At 42.7% G+C, this 22,376-nt stretch overlaps 1 protein-coding gene across 4 annotated transcripts in view; it reads right to left on the minus strand.

Annotated features, from left to right (window-relative positions):
* The window catches only part of PSMD11 (proteasome 26S subunit, non-ATPase 11), a 31,063-nt gene extending 13,104 nt beyond the window's left edge, over positions 1-17,959 (minus strand). For 3 of the 4 annotated variants that reach the window (XM_054709114.1, XM_054709115.1, XM_008147764.3), the window contains exons 1-5: positions 17,835-17,959; positions 15,118-15,219; positions 9,247-9,371; positions 2,519-2,590; positions 2,082-2,139 (exon numbers count right to left, since the gene is read on the minus strand). In XM_054709114.1, the coding sequence (XP_054565089.1) occupies positions 2,082-2,139; positions 2,519-2,590; positions 9,247-9,371; positions 15,118-15,219; positions 17,835-17,925 (448 nt within the window). In that variant the 5' untranslated portion in view covers positions 17,926-17,959. The remainder of the gene's footprint in view (positions 1-2,081; positions 2,140-2,518; positions 2,591-9,246; positions 9,372-15,117; positions 15,220-17,834) is intronic. The other variant, XM_028154814.2, reaches the window with a different exon arrangement.
* Positions 17,960-22,376: the final 4,417 nt, after the last annotated feature.

A 22,376-nucleotide genomic window follows, 5' to 3' on the forward strand; every position in this document is an offset into this window, starting at 1 on the left:
CTTTCTTCCTCTCTGAAATCAATAAAGATATATTTTTAAAAAATAAATAAAAATAAAATTAAAATTAAATAGCAAAGGATTTGAATCGACATTTCTCCAAAGACATACAAATGGCCAATAAGTACATGAAAAAATGCTTAACATCATTAGTCATTAGGGAAATGCAAATCAAAACCACAATGAGATACCACATCACACCAACTAGATGGCTAAAATAAAAAAGACAGCCCTAGCTGATTTGGCTCAGTGGATAGAGCATTGGCCTGGTGACTGAAGGGTCAAGGGCACATGTCCGTGTTGCGGGCTCAATCCCCGGCCCGGTGGGGGGCATGCAGGAGGCAGCCGATCAATGATTCTCTCTCCCTGATGTTTTTATCTCTCTTTCTCCCTTCCTCTTTGAAATCAACAAAAATATATTTTAAAAAATAAATAAAAAATAAAGTATATTTTTTTTAAAAAAGGAATGAAGGGCTGCCACATGCTATAACATGGATGAACCTTGAAAACATTATCCTAAGTGAAAGAAGGTAATCACAAATACCATATATTATATAATTCCATTTATATGAAACTAGAGGCCTGGTGTACGAAAAATTTGTGCACTCAGGGAGGGGGGGGTCCCCTCAGCCTGGCCTACGCCATCTTGCAGTCCAGGACCCCTCGAGGGATTATCCACCTGCCGGCTTAGGCCCACTCCCTCGGGGGATTGGGCCTAACCTGGCAGTCAGACATCCCTCTGGCAGCCCGGGAGCCCTCGGGGGATGTCCAACTGTGGCTTAGGCCTGCTCCCCTAAGCTGCAGTCAGACATCCTTAGTGCTGCAGAGGCGGTGGGAAAGGCTCCCACCACCCATGAGCCTGACTTCTGGCTGAGCAGCACTCCCCAGAAGTGAGGGAGCACACTGACCACCAGGGGGCAGCTCCTACTTTGAGCGTCTGCCCCCCTGGTGTGGTCAGTGCACGTCATAGCGACCAGTCATTCTGCCATTAGGGTCAATTTGCATATTACCCTTTTATTATACAGGCTGTCCAGAACCGGCAAATCTACAAAGGCAGAAAATAGATTAGTGACTGCCTGGTAAGCAGGGGAGGCGATGGATCAGGGATTAATGGGAAGTGATAACTAATGGGTCCAAGATTTATATCTGGGGTAATAAAAATGTTCAGAAAATCAGATAGTGGTAATGGTTGCACAACTTTGTGAATATACTAAAAACCACTGGTTTGTACACTTTTAAAGGATGAATTTTATGGTCTCTTAACTATATCACAATATAACTTTTCTTTTTATATGCTACTATTTGTTAGAACCATATGAACTTGTCATTTTTGCAGGATAAAAATGGAATATTAGCAATTTCTTCAACTTAATAGATTACAAAAGCCATGTTCTTCCATATGGGAAAAATAACCCAGGATCTACCCACTAATTAAAAAAAAAATAGCCCAACCGGGTGTGGCTCAGCGGTTGAGCATCGACCCAGGAACCCTCCAAGAGGTCACTGGTTCGATTCCTGGTCAGGGCATATGCCCAGGTTGTGGGCTCGATCCCCAGTGGGTGGCATGCAGGAGGCAGCCAATCAATGATTCTCTCCCATCACTGATGTTTCTATCTCTCTCCCTCTCCCTTTCTCTCTGAAATCAATAAAAATATATTTAAAAAATAAAACCGCAGCAGGCAAAGATTTCAAGGTGTTTAAATGCCACACAGGAGAAAGCCTTTAGATGGCCCATTCCAACTTCTATATATATTCACATCTAATTAATTTATTTTTTAAATTTTTTAATTTCTTTTTAAAAATAAATTTTAAGTATAATTATAAACAGATATGTAAATGTGATAAGACAGTAAAACACTTTGCAATTTGACCTTTCTATTCTCTAAATTTAAAAAATTAGTTCTAGTTAGTTTCTTAGAACTTCCAAATGGCATTTTTCCATGACAGATTCAGTAAATAAAGAAGGTTAAGCCTTCTTACAAGAAAGAAGAATTATTAATGCGTAACTAATAAGAGTAGTCAGGCTCTAAAATACATTCATTTAGCCAGCTAGGATGCCTTATTAATTACTACCAGCTACTTACCCAAATGCAATGCTTCCTGGTACCTCTTGGTATCGAAGTACAAAGACACTAGTCTTGCCTAGGAAAGAGAAAAGGCATTGACTGATGAAAGAAATCAAAGATTGATAGTCACAGAACTGTTACTGTTAAATATTCAAGTCCTGATGATAGCATCAAATTCAGTCCAAAAATATTTATCTAGCCCATAGTATTATCTCTTATTATGGGCAGTGACTTCCTATTAACTTTATGATGTTACAGCTTACTTCTCTAAGTTAGCAGGTCTGTCACAAAACTTCAACCAGAGCAATTCTCATGAATGAGACTACTAGCAATAATCTTTGGGTGCCTGGATAACACAAAGTTGCAGAAAATACTTTTATCAGGATGGTGTTACTTACACTCATAGTCTGCCTACTGCATAGAGACCTGAAAATAGTACTAATGTAGGCACATACCTCCAAAGCTTGGCGTAAGAATGTTCTTTTCTCTGATTTGGCCCATTCGATGCACTCTAAACACAACTCAACCTGCAACAGGGAAAAGACAATACATGCAACATTATGTCCTCACATTCCTCCCACAAACGTTGCTTTGGAGAATAGCTTTAATTTCCACCTTACATATTACCCATGTTGCTCTATTTAATGTCTCAGGGGACATGCCTTGATACACAGATCTCAATGTGTAATGGTTATCCTAGCTAATAAAAGAGTAATATGCAAATTGACCATACCTCCACTACACCAACAAACCACGCCCACCAGCCAATCAGGAGCGAGTATGCAAATTAACCCAACAAAGATGGCTGCGGCCACAGAGAGCGCAGGAGGCTTGTCTTTCCCTGGCAATAGAGGAAGCCAAGCTTTCCACACACCCTGGCGGGCCCAGGCCTCCACTCAAGGCTACAAAGTTTCAATTACATAAGATAAATAAATCCCAACAAAAATGGCGGCAGCCACGGAGCTGGAGAGAGAAGGAGGCTTGAGTTGCCCCCAGCAATGGAGGAAGCCAAGTTTGCGCAGCCCTGGCCTGCCTTGGCCTCCGCTTAAGGCTGTAAAGTTTCAATTATAGAAGATAAATAAATCCCAACAAAAATGGCTGCAGACACGGAGCGAGCAGGAGGCTTGGCTCCACTCAAGGCTACAAAGTTTCAATTATAGAAGATAAATAAATCCCAGATACCAGGGCCTCCGCTTGGGTCACCAGGGGGCATGGCCGACCTGCAAACCACCACAGGCCCCTCGCCCAGGCCGCCCCACGCCCCAAGGGAACCCCCACCCTGATTCGGAACACCCTTCAGGGCAAACCAGCTGGTCCCCACCCGTGCACCAGTCCTCTATCCTATCTAATCCTCCTAATATAAGAATAATATGCAAATTGACTGTCACTCCAACACACAAGATGGCTGCCCCCATGTGGTCAAAGATGACTGCCCCCTTTGAACACAAGATGGCCAGCAGGGGCGGGCAGTTGGGAGGGACCAGGTCTGCAAGGGAGGGCAGTTGTGGGTGATCAGGCCAGCAGGGGAGGGACCAGGCCTGCAAGGGAGGGCAGTTGGGGGCGATCAAGCCTGCAGGGGAGGGCAGTTAGGGGTGACAGGTCGGCAGAGGTGGGAAGTTGGGGAGGACCAGGCCTGCAGGGGAGGGCAGTTAGGGGTGACCAGGCCTGCAGGGGAGGGCAGGTAGGGGTGACCAGGCCTGCAGGGGAGGGCAGTTAGGGGCAAACAGGCTGGCAGGGGAGCAGTTAGGCATCAATCAGGCTGGCAGGCAGAAGCCGTTAGGGGCAATCAGGAAGGCAGGCAGGCAAGCAGTTGGGAGCCAGCAATCCTGGATTGTGAGAGGGATGTCCAACTGCCCGTTTAGGCCCGGTAAGATCGGGCCTAAACGGGCAGTCAGACATTCTTCAAGGGGTCCCAGATTGGAGAGGGTGCAGGTTGGGTTGGGGGACACACCCCTGTGCACAAATTTCGTGCACCGGACCTCTAGTAGTATTATAATGGAGAACCAATTAGGCGTTTTACACACGAAGTATCTTGGTGCTTAGACTGTGTTCCTCTGGAAGAGTCACATTGTTAAGATTCCTCTTCTACCTTTCCCAGAAGAGACCCAGCATTTCCAATATATGTAGCCCTGGAATGTAGAGTTCTATGATGGCTGAAAATTTTTTAAATCAGAAATTTTCCCCCAAATAGTTGCAAACAGTAACAATAATGTTTTAATGTGAATACACTGGTAATAAAGGGGAGAAATTCTCAGCCTAAGTACAAATGCCTTGTTCCTAACAGTTGCTTGTAAGACTCAAAGGGCCCAGCTGGCTCTTCCCTTTCAGATTCTAAGAAGTGCAACTAACAAATTCATCCAGCCCGGCAAACTTTAGCTTTTATTAAAGGGAGCAAATAGAACTTAGAATTAAACGAATAGGCTTTTAAGCTTTATTTATAGGTACTCTGAATCCCCAGTTCTATCTGCCACCTAAGCAGTGATGTAATGTGTAAAGTAACGGATTTAAAGTAGAGATCTATGCTAGATGGTCTAAATACCATCAGGTATCCTTGACATATTAGCTTTGACAAAGTACTTATTAAGTACTGCAGGTCTTACATTACTTCTGTTACTACAAGTTTTTTATTAAAATGCTAATCAGAGCATAATATAAAATGAAATTGAATTTTCTGGAGAAATAATTACTAATACAACAGGTTTTTGCTGTTACTGTTGTTTTAAATATATTTTTATTTATTTATTTCAGAGAGTAAGGAAGAGGGAGAGAAACATCAATGATGAGAATCATTGATCAACTGCCTCCTGCACGCCCCCTACTGGGGATTAAGCTCACAACCTAGGCATGTGCCCTTGACCAGAATCAAACCCAGGACCCTTCAGTACACAGGCTGACACTCTATCCACTGAGCCAAACTGGCTAGGGCACAACAGGTTTTTGATGGAAATCCAAAGTTCTCTTAAGAGATGTTGTAAGGCCGAAACCAGTTTGGCTCAGTGGATAAAGCGACGGCCTGCGGACTCAAGGGTCCCAGGTTCGATTCCGGTCAAGGGCATGTACCTTGGTTTCGGGCACATCCCCAGTAGGGGGTGTGCAAGAGGCAGCTGATCAATGTTTCTCTCTCATCGATGTTTCTAACTCTCTATTCCCTCTCTCTTCCTCTCTGTAAAAAAGCAATAAAATATATTTTAAAAAAATAAAATAAAATAAAAAGAGATGTTGTAAGGAGAGAAAAGCAAACGGACAGTCCAAACTGACTCATCTTCTGCCTTTAAATCCTAAGTCAAAATTCAATAAATAAATGGATGGCTGACGTTAAATGGTATTTAGAGAATTCAACAGAGATTCAATGAAACCTTTACAATTCATTGGAGCCCTCTGGTGGCTACTTTAATCTCCAACCCTAAACACAACTGACTTCATAAAAATTCTACAAAAACTAAAATAAAAGCATGCCAATCACAATTTCAGAGTTTTGAGTTATGTTCTGAAAAGCCAAACTCAAAGTAAGATTTCTGTTCGTGACATGTATAGAACTAAAAATATTTTACTGGCCCTAGCTGGTTTGGCTCAATGGATAGAGCACTGGCCTGCAGACTGAAGGGTCCCAGGTTCGACTCCAGTCAAGGGCACATGCCTGGGTTGCGGGCTTGATCCCCAGTAGGGGGCGTGCAAGAGGCAGCCGATCAATGATTCTCTCTCATCATTGATGTTTCTCTCTCTTCTCCCTTCCTCTTTCTGAAATCAATAAAAATATATTTTTAATAAAAATATTTTACTGTATAATTTAGCAACAAAAATACAATAATCTTTTGTACTATACATCTTGAGGGGGCTACAAAAAGCTTACCATCAATTTTACCCAAAGAGCTTTTTCAAACAACACAAAAAATGAATAATACCTAGGCTCCTGATTCAGTAGTCTAGAGATTGGCCACTGATGTATATTCCTAGTTAAAAACAAACAAACACTGAATTCTACTACAAAATCTCACCTGTCCCCATTTCCCTGACAGTCCAGATGTTAAGTGACTCACCCAGGATTACATATCAGCATTGGGATCAGAACTGGACCCTATCTCTAGAGCTCTTTCTATGTCAAACCAGCCTTAAAAAATTCAGGTCAGTACAAACATTTCTTCTCGAGCACAGATTTTTGTACAAATGAATATGAACTGCATGTCTGTTATCAATTACAGGTACATGATTTGCATTGTTTAGGACTATAATTGGTGCTTCAGTTCTAAGGGGAAAAAATAAAGGCCCTTTTGCCACAGCTATTTTGTCGAGGCTTTGTGCTTTGTTCATGCTACCCATGACTGATAAAGGGGCTAAGAATGCACACCCATGCTTCTGGAGGAAGCCAGCCCTTACTTGAGTACAAGAGCTTGATGTGGTCAAAATTAGATATTTAAGTTTCAAATCAATATATTTAACTATTTTTTTTAAGTTCTGTTAACTAAATTCCTATGGGGGAAAATTACTGTTCTAAGTCTAAAACTCTCTAGCACACACTCCTTTTTTCCATTGAAATAACTGTTTCAATAACAGGATTTTTTATGTAAGGTTTCTTAAAATGTACTATTTGTTTCAGTTAGACTATAGCAAAAAAAAAAAAAAAAAAGGCTTCCCATAGGCAATTTCCTAGAAAGCCCTGGAAGTTAAGGTAAATTCTGGAATTTCAGTTCACTATTTGGCAAGGATTTGATTCAGTCTTCTTTCTCTCCTCCTCACCCCAATTTTCTACTCCCTGCCCCTTACCAACCACCCCATTCCCACTCCCCTGCCCAACCCCCAAACCCAATACATATATCCTTATTTTCTAAGCTCTAAACCTTAGTACGGAAATTGACCCAAACCTAATCTGAATCCTATCAGCTTTCAGAATACAGCAAGCTGCAGACTGTTCTGCAGATCTAACTTATGGTTAGTCCCCAAATAGAAAAAAAAGCAAGGGAAAGCCCCTCCCCCATACTCTTGGTACCGAACTCCCCAACACAAAAGTCTTAGCTCTCATAAAAGTGTTCTAAAACTTCCTATTTTGTCTCAGGCCTCAATATTACTATGAGAGTGATCCACATGTGTGTGACTCACTCCTCTATCCTTTACTATCACTCAAGCCAAGAATTTTCTAAGATGAAGACTACTAGTATATCCAAGTCAGAGACCTGTAGTCACCTAAATAAATGTAGTTAACAAAGCTCTAGTAGGTTTGGCTCAGTGGATAGTGTGTCAGCCTGCAGACTGAAGGGTCCTGGGTTTGATTCCAGTCAAGGGCACATGCTCAGGTTGTGGGCTCGATCCCCAGTAGGGCGCGTGCAGGAGGCAGCCAATCAATGATTCTCTCTCATCATTGATGTTTCTATCTCTCCCTCTCCCTTCCTCTCTAAAATCAATAAAAATATATTTTAAAAAAATAGTCCTGCTACAGCCCGGCTGGCATGGCTTAGTGGTTAAACATCGACCTATGATCCAAGAGGTCACGGTTCAATTCCTAGTCAAGGCATATGCCTCTCCCTTCCTCTCTGAAATCAACAAAAATCTATTTTTTAAAAAAAGCCCTGCTACATGGATGAAGACTATAATGGTAATCATCCCCCCCTCCCCCAAAAAATCAGCCTAATACTTAGCAGTATTATGTCATAATGACATAATACCTAAGAGTGTTTCCTTTCATCCTAGGAAAAGGAAGAAAGGGTTCTACTTGACAAAAATGTAATATACAATGAACAACAGCAATGTACAAACACAGTTAAGGGAGAGCCTAACCAGACATGGAGCCACATGATATAAAGGCCAGTAAATCTCATCAGACAATGATAGGTGAGTACTAAATTATGATTTGGAAAGATTTCCATAAAGAAGGAGGAGAACTGACTGTTAAACAAATGCAGTTCTAGCCACTAAGTCAGCTCTATGTTATGGGAAGGGACAAATTCCAGGGACCAGTGTAGAAAGGAGCGGCTTGGATAATTAACTTTTTCTGCCTAAAAAGTTCCAACTAACATTTATTGGTTTGTTTCAAGCTATCATTTAGTCAGCCCATTCTAAAGGCACCCTATTTCAAACAAAAGATGGTGCCACTTTTTTCATGAGAACAAAGTATAATTTATGTTATTTTTTTTATTGATTTGAGAGAGAGGAAGAAGGATAGAAATAGAAACATCAATGAGAAAGAAACATCAATGGGCTGCCTCCTGCACACTCCCTCCTGGGGATCAAGGCCAAAACCCGGGTATGTGCCCTGACTAGGAATCAATCCAGTGACCTCTTGGTTCATGGTTCAATGCTTAACCACTGAGCTACTCCAACCAGGCACAAAGTACATAAAAAGAACATAGTTCTGCCAGAAACAAATCAATTTGAAGACTTCTCTACAAATAAAGTTAGTTTATGTTATTTAAAAGACATGATTTCAAAGTAGAATCTTAATGTCCTAGGTTTCTGAAATGCCTCATTATTTACACAATATGCTACTATGCCCTTTCATACCTTTTAGTTGTACACCCAGAGGCCACAGCAAACAATTATTCCTGCAGATTCAAGTAACCACAATATACTCTGCTTGAATCTGCCACTTTCTACAGAGTAAGTTTTAACTTTGGTAGTGTCTCCTTCCCCTGAATTGCAGTAAATGCAGCTATCTTTGAAAGGGTTGGAAGAGGCTCAGTGAACCCAAAGAGGCACTCTTCAAACACAGCTCAGGGTCTAAGTCTGAACTTGTAGAGGACATGTACAGATACATCAGTGGCTTCCGCACACGAGACACAAACAGATGGATGCTCACCCCTCAAGTAAGGCATATACTCAAACAAAACATGCTAAGAATGGATGCCTCAAGACTTAATTAGTGCTCACAAGGAGCTTTGTGACACAGAATGAAAGGTACCATAGACACAGAAAACATTACAAAAGTGTGGCAATACAATACCTCAAAAGCAAGAATCAGTTTGTGACCCTGATGTAATGAGGATTCAGGGACCACTAACAATCTCCACTTACAAAGCAAAGCATGGAACAGACCCAAAGTATCAAATGCCTGGAACAAAGAGAAACTGACATGGTAAGTCCTGAGCTGTTCTCCCAGCTGTCCCCTCTACATGAGTATCACAGTGCAGTCAGGCACTGCTTTCACTGAAACAACTTTTTTTCATGTTTACCTTCTGTCATTAAAACAGCTTACCTCCTGCCCTGTAGCTGCTTCCATATCAAGAAACAGATCCAGAAGCGATCTGACAAGACGAGCTGCTTTAGCCTTGCTTATGGAATTCAAGAAGGGTCGCACATACTTCAGGAGTCCTCCAAGCTCTGAATGAAGGCAATTTAGAAAGGAAAAAAGTAAACATCAATATTAGGAACAAAATACCCATTTAAAAAATAACCCAAGATTATAAAATCAGTACTTATGTCACTGGAATCAGTCTAAATGAAACTTAGTAGGAGTTTAAAGCATTCTTACAAGTAGGAGTAGCAAGAATAAGCTAACAACATATACCAAATTTGTACTGTTCTATTCCCCACTCAACCACTGGATTACTATAAGGGCCTTGGGAAACCCTCATCTCTCTGCCTCATCCATTTTAATGAAAGATAAACAGCAAAGTACTCATACTCTCAGAGACAAGTTTGCTAGAACATAGAATATGCTGTGCCTCTGCCACCTTGGACAGGTTATAGGAGTTGTTTTTAATTTCCAAATCTGCCTTACCAGTTCCCCCTGAACAGAGATTTCCAATTCCAGGTTCCCTTTTTCCTCTCTTCCCAAAGTACTCCCCAGTTTAGCCTTTTAGCCATATCAGTTCCCAGGCACTCTTTTGAATAAACTTTTTACATAAAAGTTAGGGTGTTTTTCCCTTTTAATATTCCTCATTAATCTTCAAAGCGTAAGTCTTAAACTATGATCAAAAAAGGTACCCGCCCACCATAAAGGTTTTCCCCCCTTGTATAAGGAAAGAAAGTGATACAGTAATTCTAAAAATTAGAGAATATTTCAATTGATAAATAAGGAAGTACTTCTGGAATGTAGGTTAAAATTACTTTAGTGCCACTGCCTCCAATTGTAGACTCACCCTCCTGAGAACTCTAAATCAGGGCAAGCAAACTTCACCCTCCTGAGAACGCTAATTCAGGGTCCTGAAAATCTTCATCTGCCTGAAAAGTCATGGGATGCATGGGACTGTGTCAGGTACAAAAGGAACCTTACACAGAGTGGAAAGGTTCATCTTTCTCTTGCCAATACTGACCTTTGATTTCCACTGTCTAAGATTTTTCCCCCCATTCACACTCCTGCTCTCATGCCTCACTCATGCTGCATTCCCATCTGGAATTCCTCTTCATCCTCCTAGTATGTGAATCAGATACCTTTTTAGGTCCAACTAAAGTCCTGGTAAGTCTTCCATGCCAACTCCAGACTACATTGATTTCTCCCCCTCAAAATCACTCTGCATTTATGCAAATTCCAATTATATAATCATAGCTTTTAGTCTAGAGCAATGTCTCTTCTCCCACAGCATTACCTACTATGCTTGAACAATTCTGAACAATCTTGAGTGACAGAAATGTTCAGAAAGTAGACTACTGCAATGTTGGTCAAACTAAATTCTTTTTTGAAACATGAGTCTATACCCTCCTTCCAAGTGGCTTCAAAGATTTGAAGACAACTACGTTTCTATCTCCGTAACTTTCCCTTTCTCCAAGCTAAACATCTTTACCTGTTTCAACTGTTCCTCCAATGTCCTGGTTCCCAGATTCCTTATCACCTTAGTTGCCCTCTTCTGAATAAACTCGTTTGTAGATATACCACTTGTAATACCCAGAACTGAAAACAGAGCTCCAGGTAGGGTGTGACCAGTAGAATCGTGTCTTAATTCTTTTCACCTAGCCACCACATGTAACACAAAGAGCGTGTTTTGCTTTTTCTAACAGCACTCTCTTGGTTCAGTGAATCCATGAAGGTCTTTTTGCAGAGACAGGTAATTCCCCACCTTCCTCTGTTTTGATAAATATTTTAAGTATATAACTTTATTCTTAGCACACTGAATTTAATCTTGCTGGCTCTGACAATAACTCTAAATCTTATTTCTGTCCTGTACTGAGTCATCTACAAAAATAAGCACACCTTCTGAAATGGCTTCAGCCATGCCAGATGCTGACCAGAAGAACAAGGCCAGATCCCTATAACAGATGCTAGAGACTTTCCTTCAGGTTGACAAATGATCCATTTGTCGTCATAAATTTGTTATTATGGCAAATCTTTAAAACCTCTGATATATCAGATATGTAGTCTTTATCATTCCCCTAACCTAGGGGTTGGCCAATTTTTTCTGTGAAGGGTCAGATAGTAAATATTTTCAGCTTTGGCTATGAGGTCTTAGGGGGAGGTACTCAACTCAGCCTAACTGTAGTGCAAAGCAGTCATAGGTATCCTATAATAAAAGGCTAATATGCAAATTGTCCCCTCGGGCAGGAGTTTGACTGACCAGAGTTTGACCAGGGGGCGGGGCCAGCCCCTCAATTGCCCACGGGGTCGGCTGTCCAACCTCCCGTGTCCTCCCCCACATCCCCTGGCCAGCCCGGCTCGATCGGGCTCTATCAGCCCCAATCGGGCAGGCCGGCCAGACCCCACCTGTGCAAGAATTTGTGCACCAGGCCGCTGGTATGTAAATAAGTAGGTATGGCTATGTTCAACAAAACCTTATTTACAAAAACAGCTGTCCAGCCACTGTCTGTGGAGGAGCCCTGCATATCCAGGGTCTAATAAGACTAACCAAGAAAACCAAGGGTGAATTTGGAACAAATAAACCCACAGTTCTAAGTGATTAAAACATACTTATCAAATAATCTATCCCAGAACTTTACTGATGATTATCAGTTTATTGTGTCTAGTATTTTTTTTATTACCTGTTTGAAAAGTGGAATAATGTTCATCCATACTGTTTTCTTATATTTCTCCATCCTCCATGATTTTTCTCAAAATAACAACAGTGGTTCTATAAATATATCTGCTAGAACTATTCTTTTGATACTAAACGACAGAAAATGTCAGAGCCTAGAACTTATTTAAAGAGACTATCTGCTGTTCTCTCTTCTCTCACTTACCTTGGCTTTAATTCTTTGATATTATTTTTTATTTTTTGAAAATAATTTTCCTTCCTAGAAAAGGCAGAAGCAAAACATGTGCTAAGCAGTGTGCCTTCTCTCTAGCACCTGCTAGCATGACAGCATTTTCTCCAAGCACTGAGTGTGTTATTCTCTTCACACTCAGAGAAACAAATGACCTCTTAGTTGCCAAAAAACTCAGTTCATTTTTTTTTTTTAGCCTACTATTGTTTCTTATTCATTCTTGGTTATATTCCATTTCTTTCCATTTTCACATATACTAAATTAAATTTTTTAATTTCCACAGAATCACATAATTCCTTCCTCCTATTCTGAGATTATTTGCAATTATATGATCGGAACTTCCCTTTTAAAACCTCACAGAACTCAACATAATTTCATAGTCTCAGGCTATGAAATCTGCAGATCCTGTTCCTCGGCATCATGTCTGATAATATTCCGCAATAGTTTCCATCACGACTTTGCACAGGACACAGTCTGATTCACTAAGTCCCAAAATGAGTGCTGTCAGTCAGGGACTCTATCTTAAACTTTTTGAGTAGAGTACTTAGCAGTGTTAGCCATGTATTAACGCATAAAAATTGAAGATTCATGAAACAGACATATTTTCTGTTCTCAGAAAACTCCAAATCAAAGAAAACAGCACAAACGTATCAATTATTAATAGCTAAATAAGGTAAATAAATGCAGGCTCCAAGACTTCCTTAGGGTTTCTATTGTATATACCTATATTCATCACTCTTCCTTAGAAAACAAGTTTTTAAAAGTTCTTATGATTCACCTATTAAATTCCAATAGGATTAACAGTACACCTCTAAACTTCTCAGGTATGGATCACCAGGAAGGGAGGGCAAGGAATAAGAAGAAAGTAAAGCATGAAAGAGGAAATTTCAAGTAAAACAATTAACATTTTGGGATATATTTTCTGAAGCACTAACTATATACTACATGCCATTTCTAATTACCTATGCTACTGCAGGGAAAGACATTTGGATGTTTCAGCAACAGAAAAATCTTAAATCATTTCACTTGGTTCTATAATTCAAGAAAATGACCTTATTAATTATATTTTGTATGGACTAATTATCAAAACTTCTCTAACTCAAAAGCTCACATTAACTGATGGGCAAAAAGAATCCATACCTGTGTTAAATAGGAGGGAAGTCAACATAAATTAAAAAAACACACCACCCACCACTGATAATCCACAAGGGGATAACTACGGGAAGTAAAAACCATTATACCATGAGGCCATGAACTCTGTAGTAGGACTCCATGGGCTCAAACCCTGGCTCTCTCACGTACTAGCTGACAGACCTTAAGTAAGACAGTAACTTTCCCGTGCTCCGTTTCCTCAGGTGTAAACAGATAATAGAAGTAAACAGATAATAGAATCTACCTTATGGAGTCGTTTCAAGGATTCGATAAGCTAAACCATGTTTGTGCTTAAAACAGTAACTACCCCTAGCTGGTTCGGCTCAGTGAACAGAGGGTCGGCCTGCGGACCAAAGGATCCCAAGTTCAATTCCAGTCAAGGGCATGTACCTCAGTTGCAGGCTCCTCCCCGGCCCAGCCCTCGTCAGGGAGCGTGCAGGAGGCAAGCAATCGATGTGTTTCCCTCACATCAATATTTCTGTCTTTCCCTCTCTCTTCCACTCTCTCTAAAATCAATGGGAAAATATCCTCAGGTGAGGATTATAAATAAATAAATAAATAAATAAATAAATAAATAACCAGTAACTAGGTCATAATAAGTACTCAAAAACTGTTTTTGTGTGTGTGTTTTTAAAAGACTTTTGGTCATTTTCACTTTTTTTTTCATTTTTTAAATATATGTTTGTTGATTTCAGAGAGGAAGGGAGAGGGAGAGAGAGATTGAAACATCAATGATAAGAGAGAATCAGCTGCCCCCTGCACATCCCCTACTGAGGATCAAGCCCACAACCTGGGGATGCGCCCTTGACCAGAATCGAACCCAGGACCCTTCAGTCTGCAGGCCGATGCTCTATCCACTGAGCCAAACTGGCTAGGGCTATTTTTCTTATTACAGATATTTTAAATAAGATAAAGACCCACAGAAACATATCCTCCCAATTTCACACAACTTTCTATTAATTTAGCCTAATAATTTGTCATCCTTAACTGGGAAAGATCTTAGTTCTCAAGTTCAAGAAGTTTTGCTATCTTACACCTAACATTCTCTTGGGTAACAACATAATTTGGGGGAAAGTAATTCATGAGGTCACCTACCAGAGCTTAATCCATTCTAATCAGATAAACTCTAAATTCACTGTAAGGTCACCAAAAATCATCCATTTTAAGTTTAAGCAGGCTTCTCTAAATACTATTACCACTTTACTAGTCAAAGGCCCCTCATGGTCAACAAGAATCTTATTCTAAGGACATACCCATCACCATCTGAAGCCTAGAAAGTCAATGGTTCAATCACAACTAGAATGTTTGGGCAATGACATGCACAAAGACCTAGGTATCAATGAAGAAATCTTGGGAAGGCTCTTCCCATTTACTGTCTGACTCATCCTGTAGCAGGAAAAAAAGGACATTAAGTTACTTACTTACATGCAAAATCCCTAGTCATTTCCACAGTGGGAGCCTAAAGTCACTCCCCACCTTAAATACATCAGAGCTGCTCAGTGAAATCACTGAAGACTGCTGCTGCTATTGCTGCTGCCTGTATGAATGGGAATACAGCTAAAATTCAAACCACAAACAAATCCCAGATCATTAAATCTAAGAGGAACAGCTTTTCCTGCAGCTGCAGAACAAAACTCTCCCATGAAAGAACTGAATTTAAAGGCCACTGAACCTCTTGCTGAGAAAGTGAAGCTCCTCTGTTCCTTCACTCCAACAAAAAACTGCAACTTCACCCAGCATTACAGGTAAAAAGAGAAAGCAGTCCATTTGTAGCACTCACCTGCAGCTTGTCCAGTCTTCGCCAGGAGAGACCCCAGTTCCAGGATGCTCTGCTCTTTGACCTGCACTGCCTCCTCATCATTCTCCTGAATGTCACGCTTCACTGGGAGAAGAAATTCAAAACCTCTTAAAATTCTGACAAAAAATGAAGACTAAAGGAAATTTCACCCTCACAAGACCAATTACAAACTCAGTTAACAAAAGACAAATTCGAAAGCTTAAAAAAAAAGTAGAAAAATCATGTACATCATAATAGACTCTTCTCTTTTATTTAAATGTGTCTTTCATTCTATCAGAATTTCCCTTGCCCACATACACTGAGATTTCTGTTGCAGTCATTTGGTTAAGACAAAATTCAAACAAAACAAGTTCTTCAAACGCGTGGTGGTAAGCCCCAGGCTAGGCACTATTACGTTAAAATATTCAACAAATCTGTGCATTTACCTGCCACAAACTAAAATCAAATGACCACGTTACTAATGACTATAAAATCAAAAGTCAAGAAACCACCCTGACCGGTGGTGCTAAGTGGTTAGAGCATCAGCCTGCACATCAGAGTCGTTGGTTTCATTCCTGGTCAAGGGCACATACCTGGGTTGCAGGTTCGATCCCCAACCCAAGTTGGGACATGTGCAGGAAGCAACCAATCGATTTTTCTGTCTGTCTCTGTCTGTCTGTCTCTCTCTCTCTCCCCCTCCCTCTCTCCCTTCCTTCTTTCCTTCCCCCCTCACCCCCTTCCCACTCTCAAAAAAAAAAAAAAAAATTCAATGGAGAAAATATCCTCAGGTGAGGATAAATAAAAGCCTCCCAGTAAACTCTAGGCCCGTGGAAAGCCTCCACTGACGGGTGCTAGGGGCAAGCAGCTCCACAAAGCCATTCAGGGAAAACAAGATCCTGAGGAGGGACTCCTGCTTCCTAACGGACTCAGGACCTGGTAAAACAACTTGGTGCTATCTGTTCCACTTTCGACTGTTAATAACTACCCTACATCTGGAACATTGAATAGCCTCTCCAAATCTGTAGAGGTAATTTTAGTGATCATCACTAGTTATCACTTCTCTTTACAAAGCATCATGACTTGACAAAAACCAAGACTCTGATACTCCGTCATGGAGTCCAGAAAAAGTAGGGCTGTCAACCATCATGACTCAAGCTCTAACAGGAACACTTTCAGGGAACTCTCTCCTAGTGTAGTGGGCAAGCAAGAGATACTCTCCTTATAATGTTTACTGTAATTCCCACTTTATAAAAGACAAAATGCTAGGCACAAAAAAATAAATAAATAAAACCTATGCTTCCCATAGTAGTTCTAAATGTTAGTGTGTATTCATTCACAGAATAAAAATACATATGCAACAGGGATTGCAATGACTCTGGTTCTGCCACTGTAACTGATAAGTCAAGATCAGAACTTCAAAATGAAACACCCTTTATTTACCAATATCATCCATTCACAAATGCACCTTAGCTCCCAGAAGGAGGCCCCCTCTTTCTCCAGGACCCCCAAAGATAAAGACATCAAGATCTTGTCATTATCCTTCCTCCCATGCACGCTAGGAATACCAAATTTCAGACCAGTCAACATAAAAGCCAACATCCTGGAGGTCCCACATACACGTGCATTCTCATACTACTTGTTGATCCAAATCAAATCCGCTCCAGCTACGCTAAAAAGATCACATTACTGCATGTGCAGTGAAGAGGTAGCTCTTGCCCTAGTTGAACCCTTTATGACTGAACATCAAAAGCATTCTCTGTCATCATCCATTTATTTCTGTTCACACCTCAATCCTAGCAGGACTCTGTCGGGAGGGACTGGCTGGGGCTCCCACTGCAGTTTTCCTGTGGTGTGCGAAGTGTAAGACAACTATGCCAAGTGCTAAGGAATGTCTCTTCAATTCCCCCAGCGATGGCAGCCGGCCGCTTCCCGAGTTCCCTGAACTCCGCGGCTCACAACTAACTCCCGAACTCACTTCCAACCTCTACAGGGGAGAGCAGGACGATGAGTCACCTCCTCCGGCCCGACGGTCCCACCCCAACCTCTCGCTCTTTACACCCTACACGGGGGCAAAGGAACGTGGAGGCCACCTCCTCAAAGCAAATGCCAACCCGCCGCGGTGTGCGCCCCCTCGGCACTCCCCACCTCAGAAGGAGGCCCCCTCTCTCGGGGAGCCTTCCGCTGTGGGTCCGGGAGAAGCAGCAGCTCCCAGCGTCCCGTGGAAGGAAACTCCAAGAGAAGAGCGAGCGCGAGCGCTCCCACTGCCACCCGGACCTGGCGGTGCTGATAACGACGGCGGGAAATGCCTGTCCACAGCGGGTCTCGCCCGGGCCCTTCCACTGGAGGTTCTCAGACCGGGGGGCAGCAAGCACGCCGCCGGCACTGCTCCGGGTCCCGGCAGCTCGCTCGGGCCAGAGCGAGAGACAAGTCCAGGGGGTGGTGCGGCCCCGGCTCGGCCCGCTCTCCCACCCCACGCGGAGCCCACCGTGAGTCAGCGGCCCGCCAGCGGACGCCGGGGCTGTCTCGGGGCTTCCCGCCGAGGTGGGACCCCGGGGGCTCCAGGGAGCCCCGAGCGGCCTGTGCCCCCGGCCCGGCCCCCCTCACACACACAGTGAGTCAGCAGCGCCAGAACCGGCTAGCCCGGCCCCGCTCCGCCGCCGCCGACCCACACCGGCCGCGCTGGGACAGCAGGGCCGGGGAGGGGGCGCGGCTGCCTTTACCTATGGAGTGGAGGATGTCGATGGAGGCCTCCCGGTCGGTGCTGAGTAGAGACTGGGCTCTCTGGAACTCTACCACCGCCGCCGCCGCCATCTTACAGCTCTCACACCGTCCGGGCCGCGGCCGACGCCGGAAACACACGCCCGGAAGACCCGCCCCCGTGCCCCTCCCCCCATATGATACCCCTCCCAGAGCACCACGGGAGTTGTAGTCTCTACGCCGGGCGAGAGGGGTGAAGGGTGAGGGTGAGAGCGGGGCTGCTCGCTGGTGGGCGGATAGCTCCCCGACACCGCCTAGCGGCCTGCCCGCGAATAAAAGCGGACGTGCCTTGTAATAGGAACTCAAGGCCGGTTAGTCCCCATCCACCCCAAAAATGGTCTCAGCCCGGATTCCCCTCGATCGCCCTTGAGAGGGGTATTTGAGCACCGGGCTTGGTATTCATTGAAAGCTCTTTTCGCTTTCTTTGTAGCTTCTAGGTTTAATCAATCGCTTAGGGCCATAAACAATCTTATAAAGTGCTCACATGTGGCTCACAAAGAACAGCACCATTCAAATCCGTTCAAGGGTCTAACGACACTTGTGGGAGACACACGCGCGCGCACACACTTTCCGGGCTAGAATCCTACAGAATGCTAGCCAGCCTGTGATTAAATCCACCAGTGTTGGAGAAAAGTGAAATATCATCTTTGCCCCCATGCACCAAATAAATTCCTCTCGGGAGTCACACCGAAGCCTAACAGCTACCCAAATTCCCCAGCTCAAAAAAGGGAAAACGGCCCTGGCTGGTGTGGCTCAATGGGTAGAGCGTCGCCCCCGCGCACTGAAGGGTGCGCGTTGGATTCCCGGGTGAAGGGCAGCTACCCGAGTTGTAGGTCAGCCCCTGTCCGGGGTCCTGCGGAAGGCAACCAAAGGATGTGTTTCACATCAATGCGTTCTCTCTCTCTCTCTCTCTCTCTTTCTAGCCCCTTCCCTCTCATCCACTATCTCTAAATTTTAATCCAATCAATATTTAGACAGTAATTTTCACTAATTTATTTACTCACTCTTTCTTCTTGTACCTCATTTTCTTTCATTTCTCTTCTTGTAGAGTACTATTCTACCGAAGAAACAGGTTGAAAACTGACCTACTCCATCGGTGCATCCTTCGCATGCACCTAGGTTGTTGGGGCGTTCCTAGGGCCAGGCAGATGTTTCACTTCTGGATAAAACAGACCCTGGACTCCTGTCCCCAGAAAAATCTAACTAAAAAGTAGTTATTTCAGAGTGAGTCTATGGGTGGCAAATTTTCTAGGCTTCTGTGTGCCTCTAATTATTTATATTTACTCCCCAAATTTGAGTAGTAGTTTAGCTGGAATAGAATTCCTAGTTGTCACATTTAGTTTTCTTTCAGCACTTTGAAGAAAGTGTTTGTAAAACTGGAAAGCATAATTCTGTCTTAAATAAGAGAGATGTGACACAAAAAATATATGTCTCTTGTTGAAGGACGCAATCTGTGCACCTAAAAATACTTTGATTATACAGGATTTATAACATGATTTGCCATCCTCTGTAGCGATAAGAAATGCAAAGATATAGAATACATATTTACAACTCAGCCAGCTAAAGAAAGAACCTTGATCAAGCAGAGTAAAAAGTCTCAAGTTAAATTTGACATGTTCTTTTGATACCATAAGTTATAGCCCTCCTTGCTCTGCTTCTTGGCAGAGATAGTATATCCTTGAGATATCAAAATATTTTATGTAAAATCTTTTTTTCTCAACATGTGAAATAAAATGCCCTTATCCCAGTGTTAACTCCAAAGCTTATAAACCATGTTTTAAAGAATTGAATAAAATCAAAACATCAAAAGTAAGAAATATTGGTCCAAGAGAGCATAGGTGGGATAAATGGTGATGGAAAAAATTTTAATTTAAATTTTAAAAAGAAATATTAGGCCCTAACCGGTTTGGCTCAGTGGATAGAGCGTCGGCCTGCAGACTCAAGGGTCCCAGGTTCGATTCCAGTCAAGGGCATGTACCTTGGTTGCGGGCACATCCCCAGTAGGAGACGTGCAGGAGGCAGCTGATCCATGTTTCTCTCTCATCGATGTTTCTAACTCTCTATCCCTCTCCCTTCCTCTCTGTAAAAAATCAATATATTAAAAAAAAGAAATATTAGTTTATAACATATGCCTATTACTACTCAAATTATAAATGGTCTCACTTATTTATGCATTTCCTCTGATTTTCCCTCCAATGTAGCGCCATCCCTTGGTATTGTTTAGGGAATAACGACAAGAAAAATAGTCTGTACATGTTCAGTATAGATGTAACCATTCTAACCATGGTAGGCCTAACTATATAGTACATGTCAGCAACAATGTAACTTCCCTCCCCCCCCCCAAATATTTTCAATCTGTGATTGGTTGGGTTGGTTGAATCCCCAAATGTGACACATGTGGACACTTAGCAGAGGGGTCAAAAAATCAATAAAATATATTTTTTAAAATTAAAAAAAAAAGAAAAAGAATTGGGGAAAAGGAGACTTGCTCTAACAGATATTGAGATATATTGCAAGGCCATAATTTACAAAAATAGAGAACTCTAAGGACCCATTTATACATAGGCACTTTCTATACAATAAAAGGAGCATATCATATCAATAGGAATAGATAACTTCATAGGTGAAGTAGGAAAAACTGGATCACTACACCTAACATCAATAAGAGTGAACTTCAGATGAGTTAAGAAACTAAATGTGAAAGGGAAACTACAAAGCTGACTGAATAAAATGTAGGATGAACTTTGTGACCTAGAGTAGGGAGGAACTTACAACTCCAAAAACACAAAACCAAATGGGAGAACAAACAAGATCTGATTGCATGGAAGTTACTTCTATCCCTGAAAGATACCACATAAACAAAACTAATAGGTTACAGGATGGAAGGAGGTATTTTCAATGTCTAAAACATATAGGGGATTAACATGCAAACATACAAGGGCCTGCGTGGCTCAGTGGTGGAGTATCGACCTATGACCCAGGGGGTCACAGTTGATTCCTGGTGAGGGCACATGCCCAGGTTGGGGGCTCGATCCCCAGTAGGGGGCATGCAAGGGTCATCTTTCTTTCAGCATTGCTTTTGTCTCTTTGTGGTTGCAAGAGGGCCACTGCAGCTGCTGGGAGTTTCTCCTCACACGACTGCACAGGAAAGCAGTTGTTCCTTTTGCATCCCTGGTATTGTGGAGAAATACCTTTCTGCTAGGTCCTGCCGGGTCCCCATGACCAGGACTGGGTCACACACCCAGGCCCCAGCAGGGAGAGTGGCCGGAAAAGCAAGTTGTGAGCATTTTCAGCCTCCATCGTGGCAGACAGCCTGGGCAACAGGAAGAAGGGTTGGAGAAGTGCAGTTGCTGAAATAACAGAGAACATTGCCATCTCTGCCCTCCAGGTCTCCACTTTCTCCTGTCACGGCTATCAGACTGATGTTAGCACTTCCTGCTCTACCTTCCATGGCTTTCATACTTCCATTTTCTCTTCTTTTCTTACTGCATCTGAGAGAATCTCTCCAGCCAATCTTCCAGTGCACTGTTCACTCTTCAGTGTATCGATTCTGCCACTCAACCCACCTACTGAGTGTTTTATTTCAAACACTAGAGGCCCAGCGCATGATTAAATCATGCGCATGTAGGGTCCCCTAGGCCTAGCCTGCCATCAGGGCCATGTTCACCACCCCGTGATGCCTCGCACACTCCGTGGGCGCTGCCGGTGCTCTGGGGGGGGGGGGGGGGGCCTGGGGGGGGGAGGGGTTGGGAGGAGGGCCCGAGAGGTGCTCCATGCACCTCCTGGTGACCAGTTGTTTGGTTGTTACTGCGTTATGGCCACTGGCCTTTTATAATATAGATTATGTTTTAGATGATCAAGTTCTCCAATTTTATTCATCTCTACCAGTATAATACCTGTTCTTGCTTCATGGATGCAAAGCCTTGCATCTCTCTGATTATATTAATAATGCTTATTCTAAGGGTTTGTTTCAATTCCATTAGCTATGTTCCCTCAAGTAAAATTCTTCTGTTTTTTATTTTTTATTTATTTCTTTATTTTACTTTATTTCAAGGTACTACTCAAGTATCTGGGGACTCATGCTGAAACCGGTTTGGCTCAGTGGATAGAGCGTCGGTCTGCGGACTAAAAGGTCCCAGGTTCGATTCCGGTCAAGGGCATGTACATTGGTTGCGGGCACGTCCCCAGTGGGGGATGTGCAGGAGGCAGCTGGTCGATGTTTCTCTCTCATCGATGTTTCTAGCTTTCTATCCCTCTCCCTTCCTCTCTGTAAAAAATCAATAAAATATATTTTTTTTAAAAAAAGTATCTGGGGATTCTTTACCATGGGCCTTTTTTTTTTTTTTTTCCCCAGATCCCTACTAAACTGAAATTTTCTCAACTTGGGGGTGTAGTTGAGGGATGCAGTTTGGATTGCTGGAGCTTTACGCACTCCTCCTGTCTCCCCAATATTGAGCCACTGGAGACACTGCTCTAGTTCTGAACTACTGCTCCTGCCAAGAGGT

The sequence above is a fragment of the Eptesicus fuscus genome, chromosome 20, assembly GCF_027574615.1.
Source record: "Eptesicus fuscus isolate TK198812 chromosome 20, DD_ASM_mEF_20220401, whole genome shotgun sequence".
Taxonomy (NCBI): domain Eukaryota; kingdom Metazoa; phylum Chordata; class Mammalia; order Chiroptera; family Vespertilionidae; genus Eptesicus; species Eptesicus fuscus.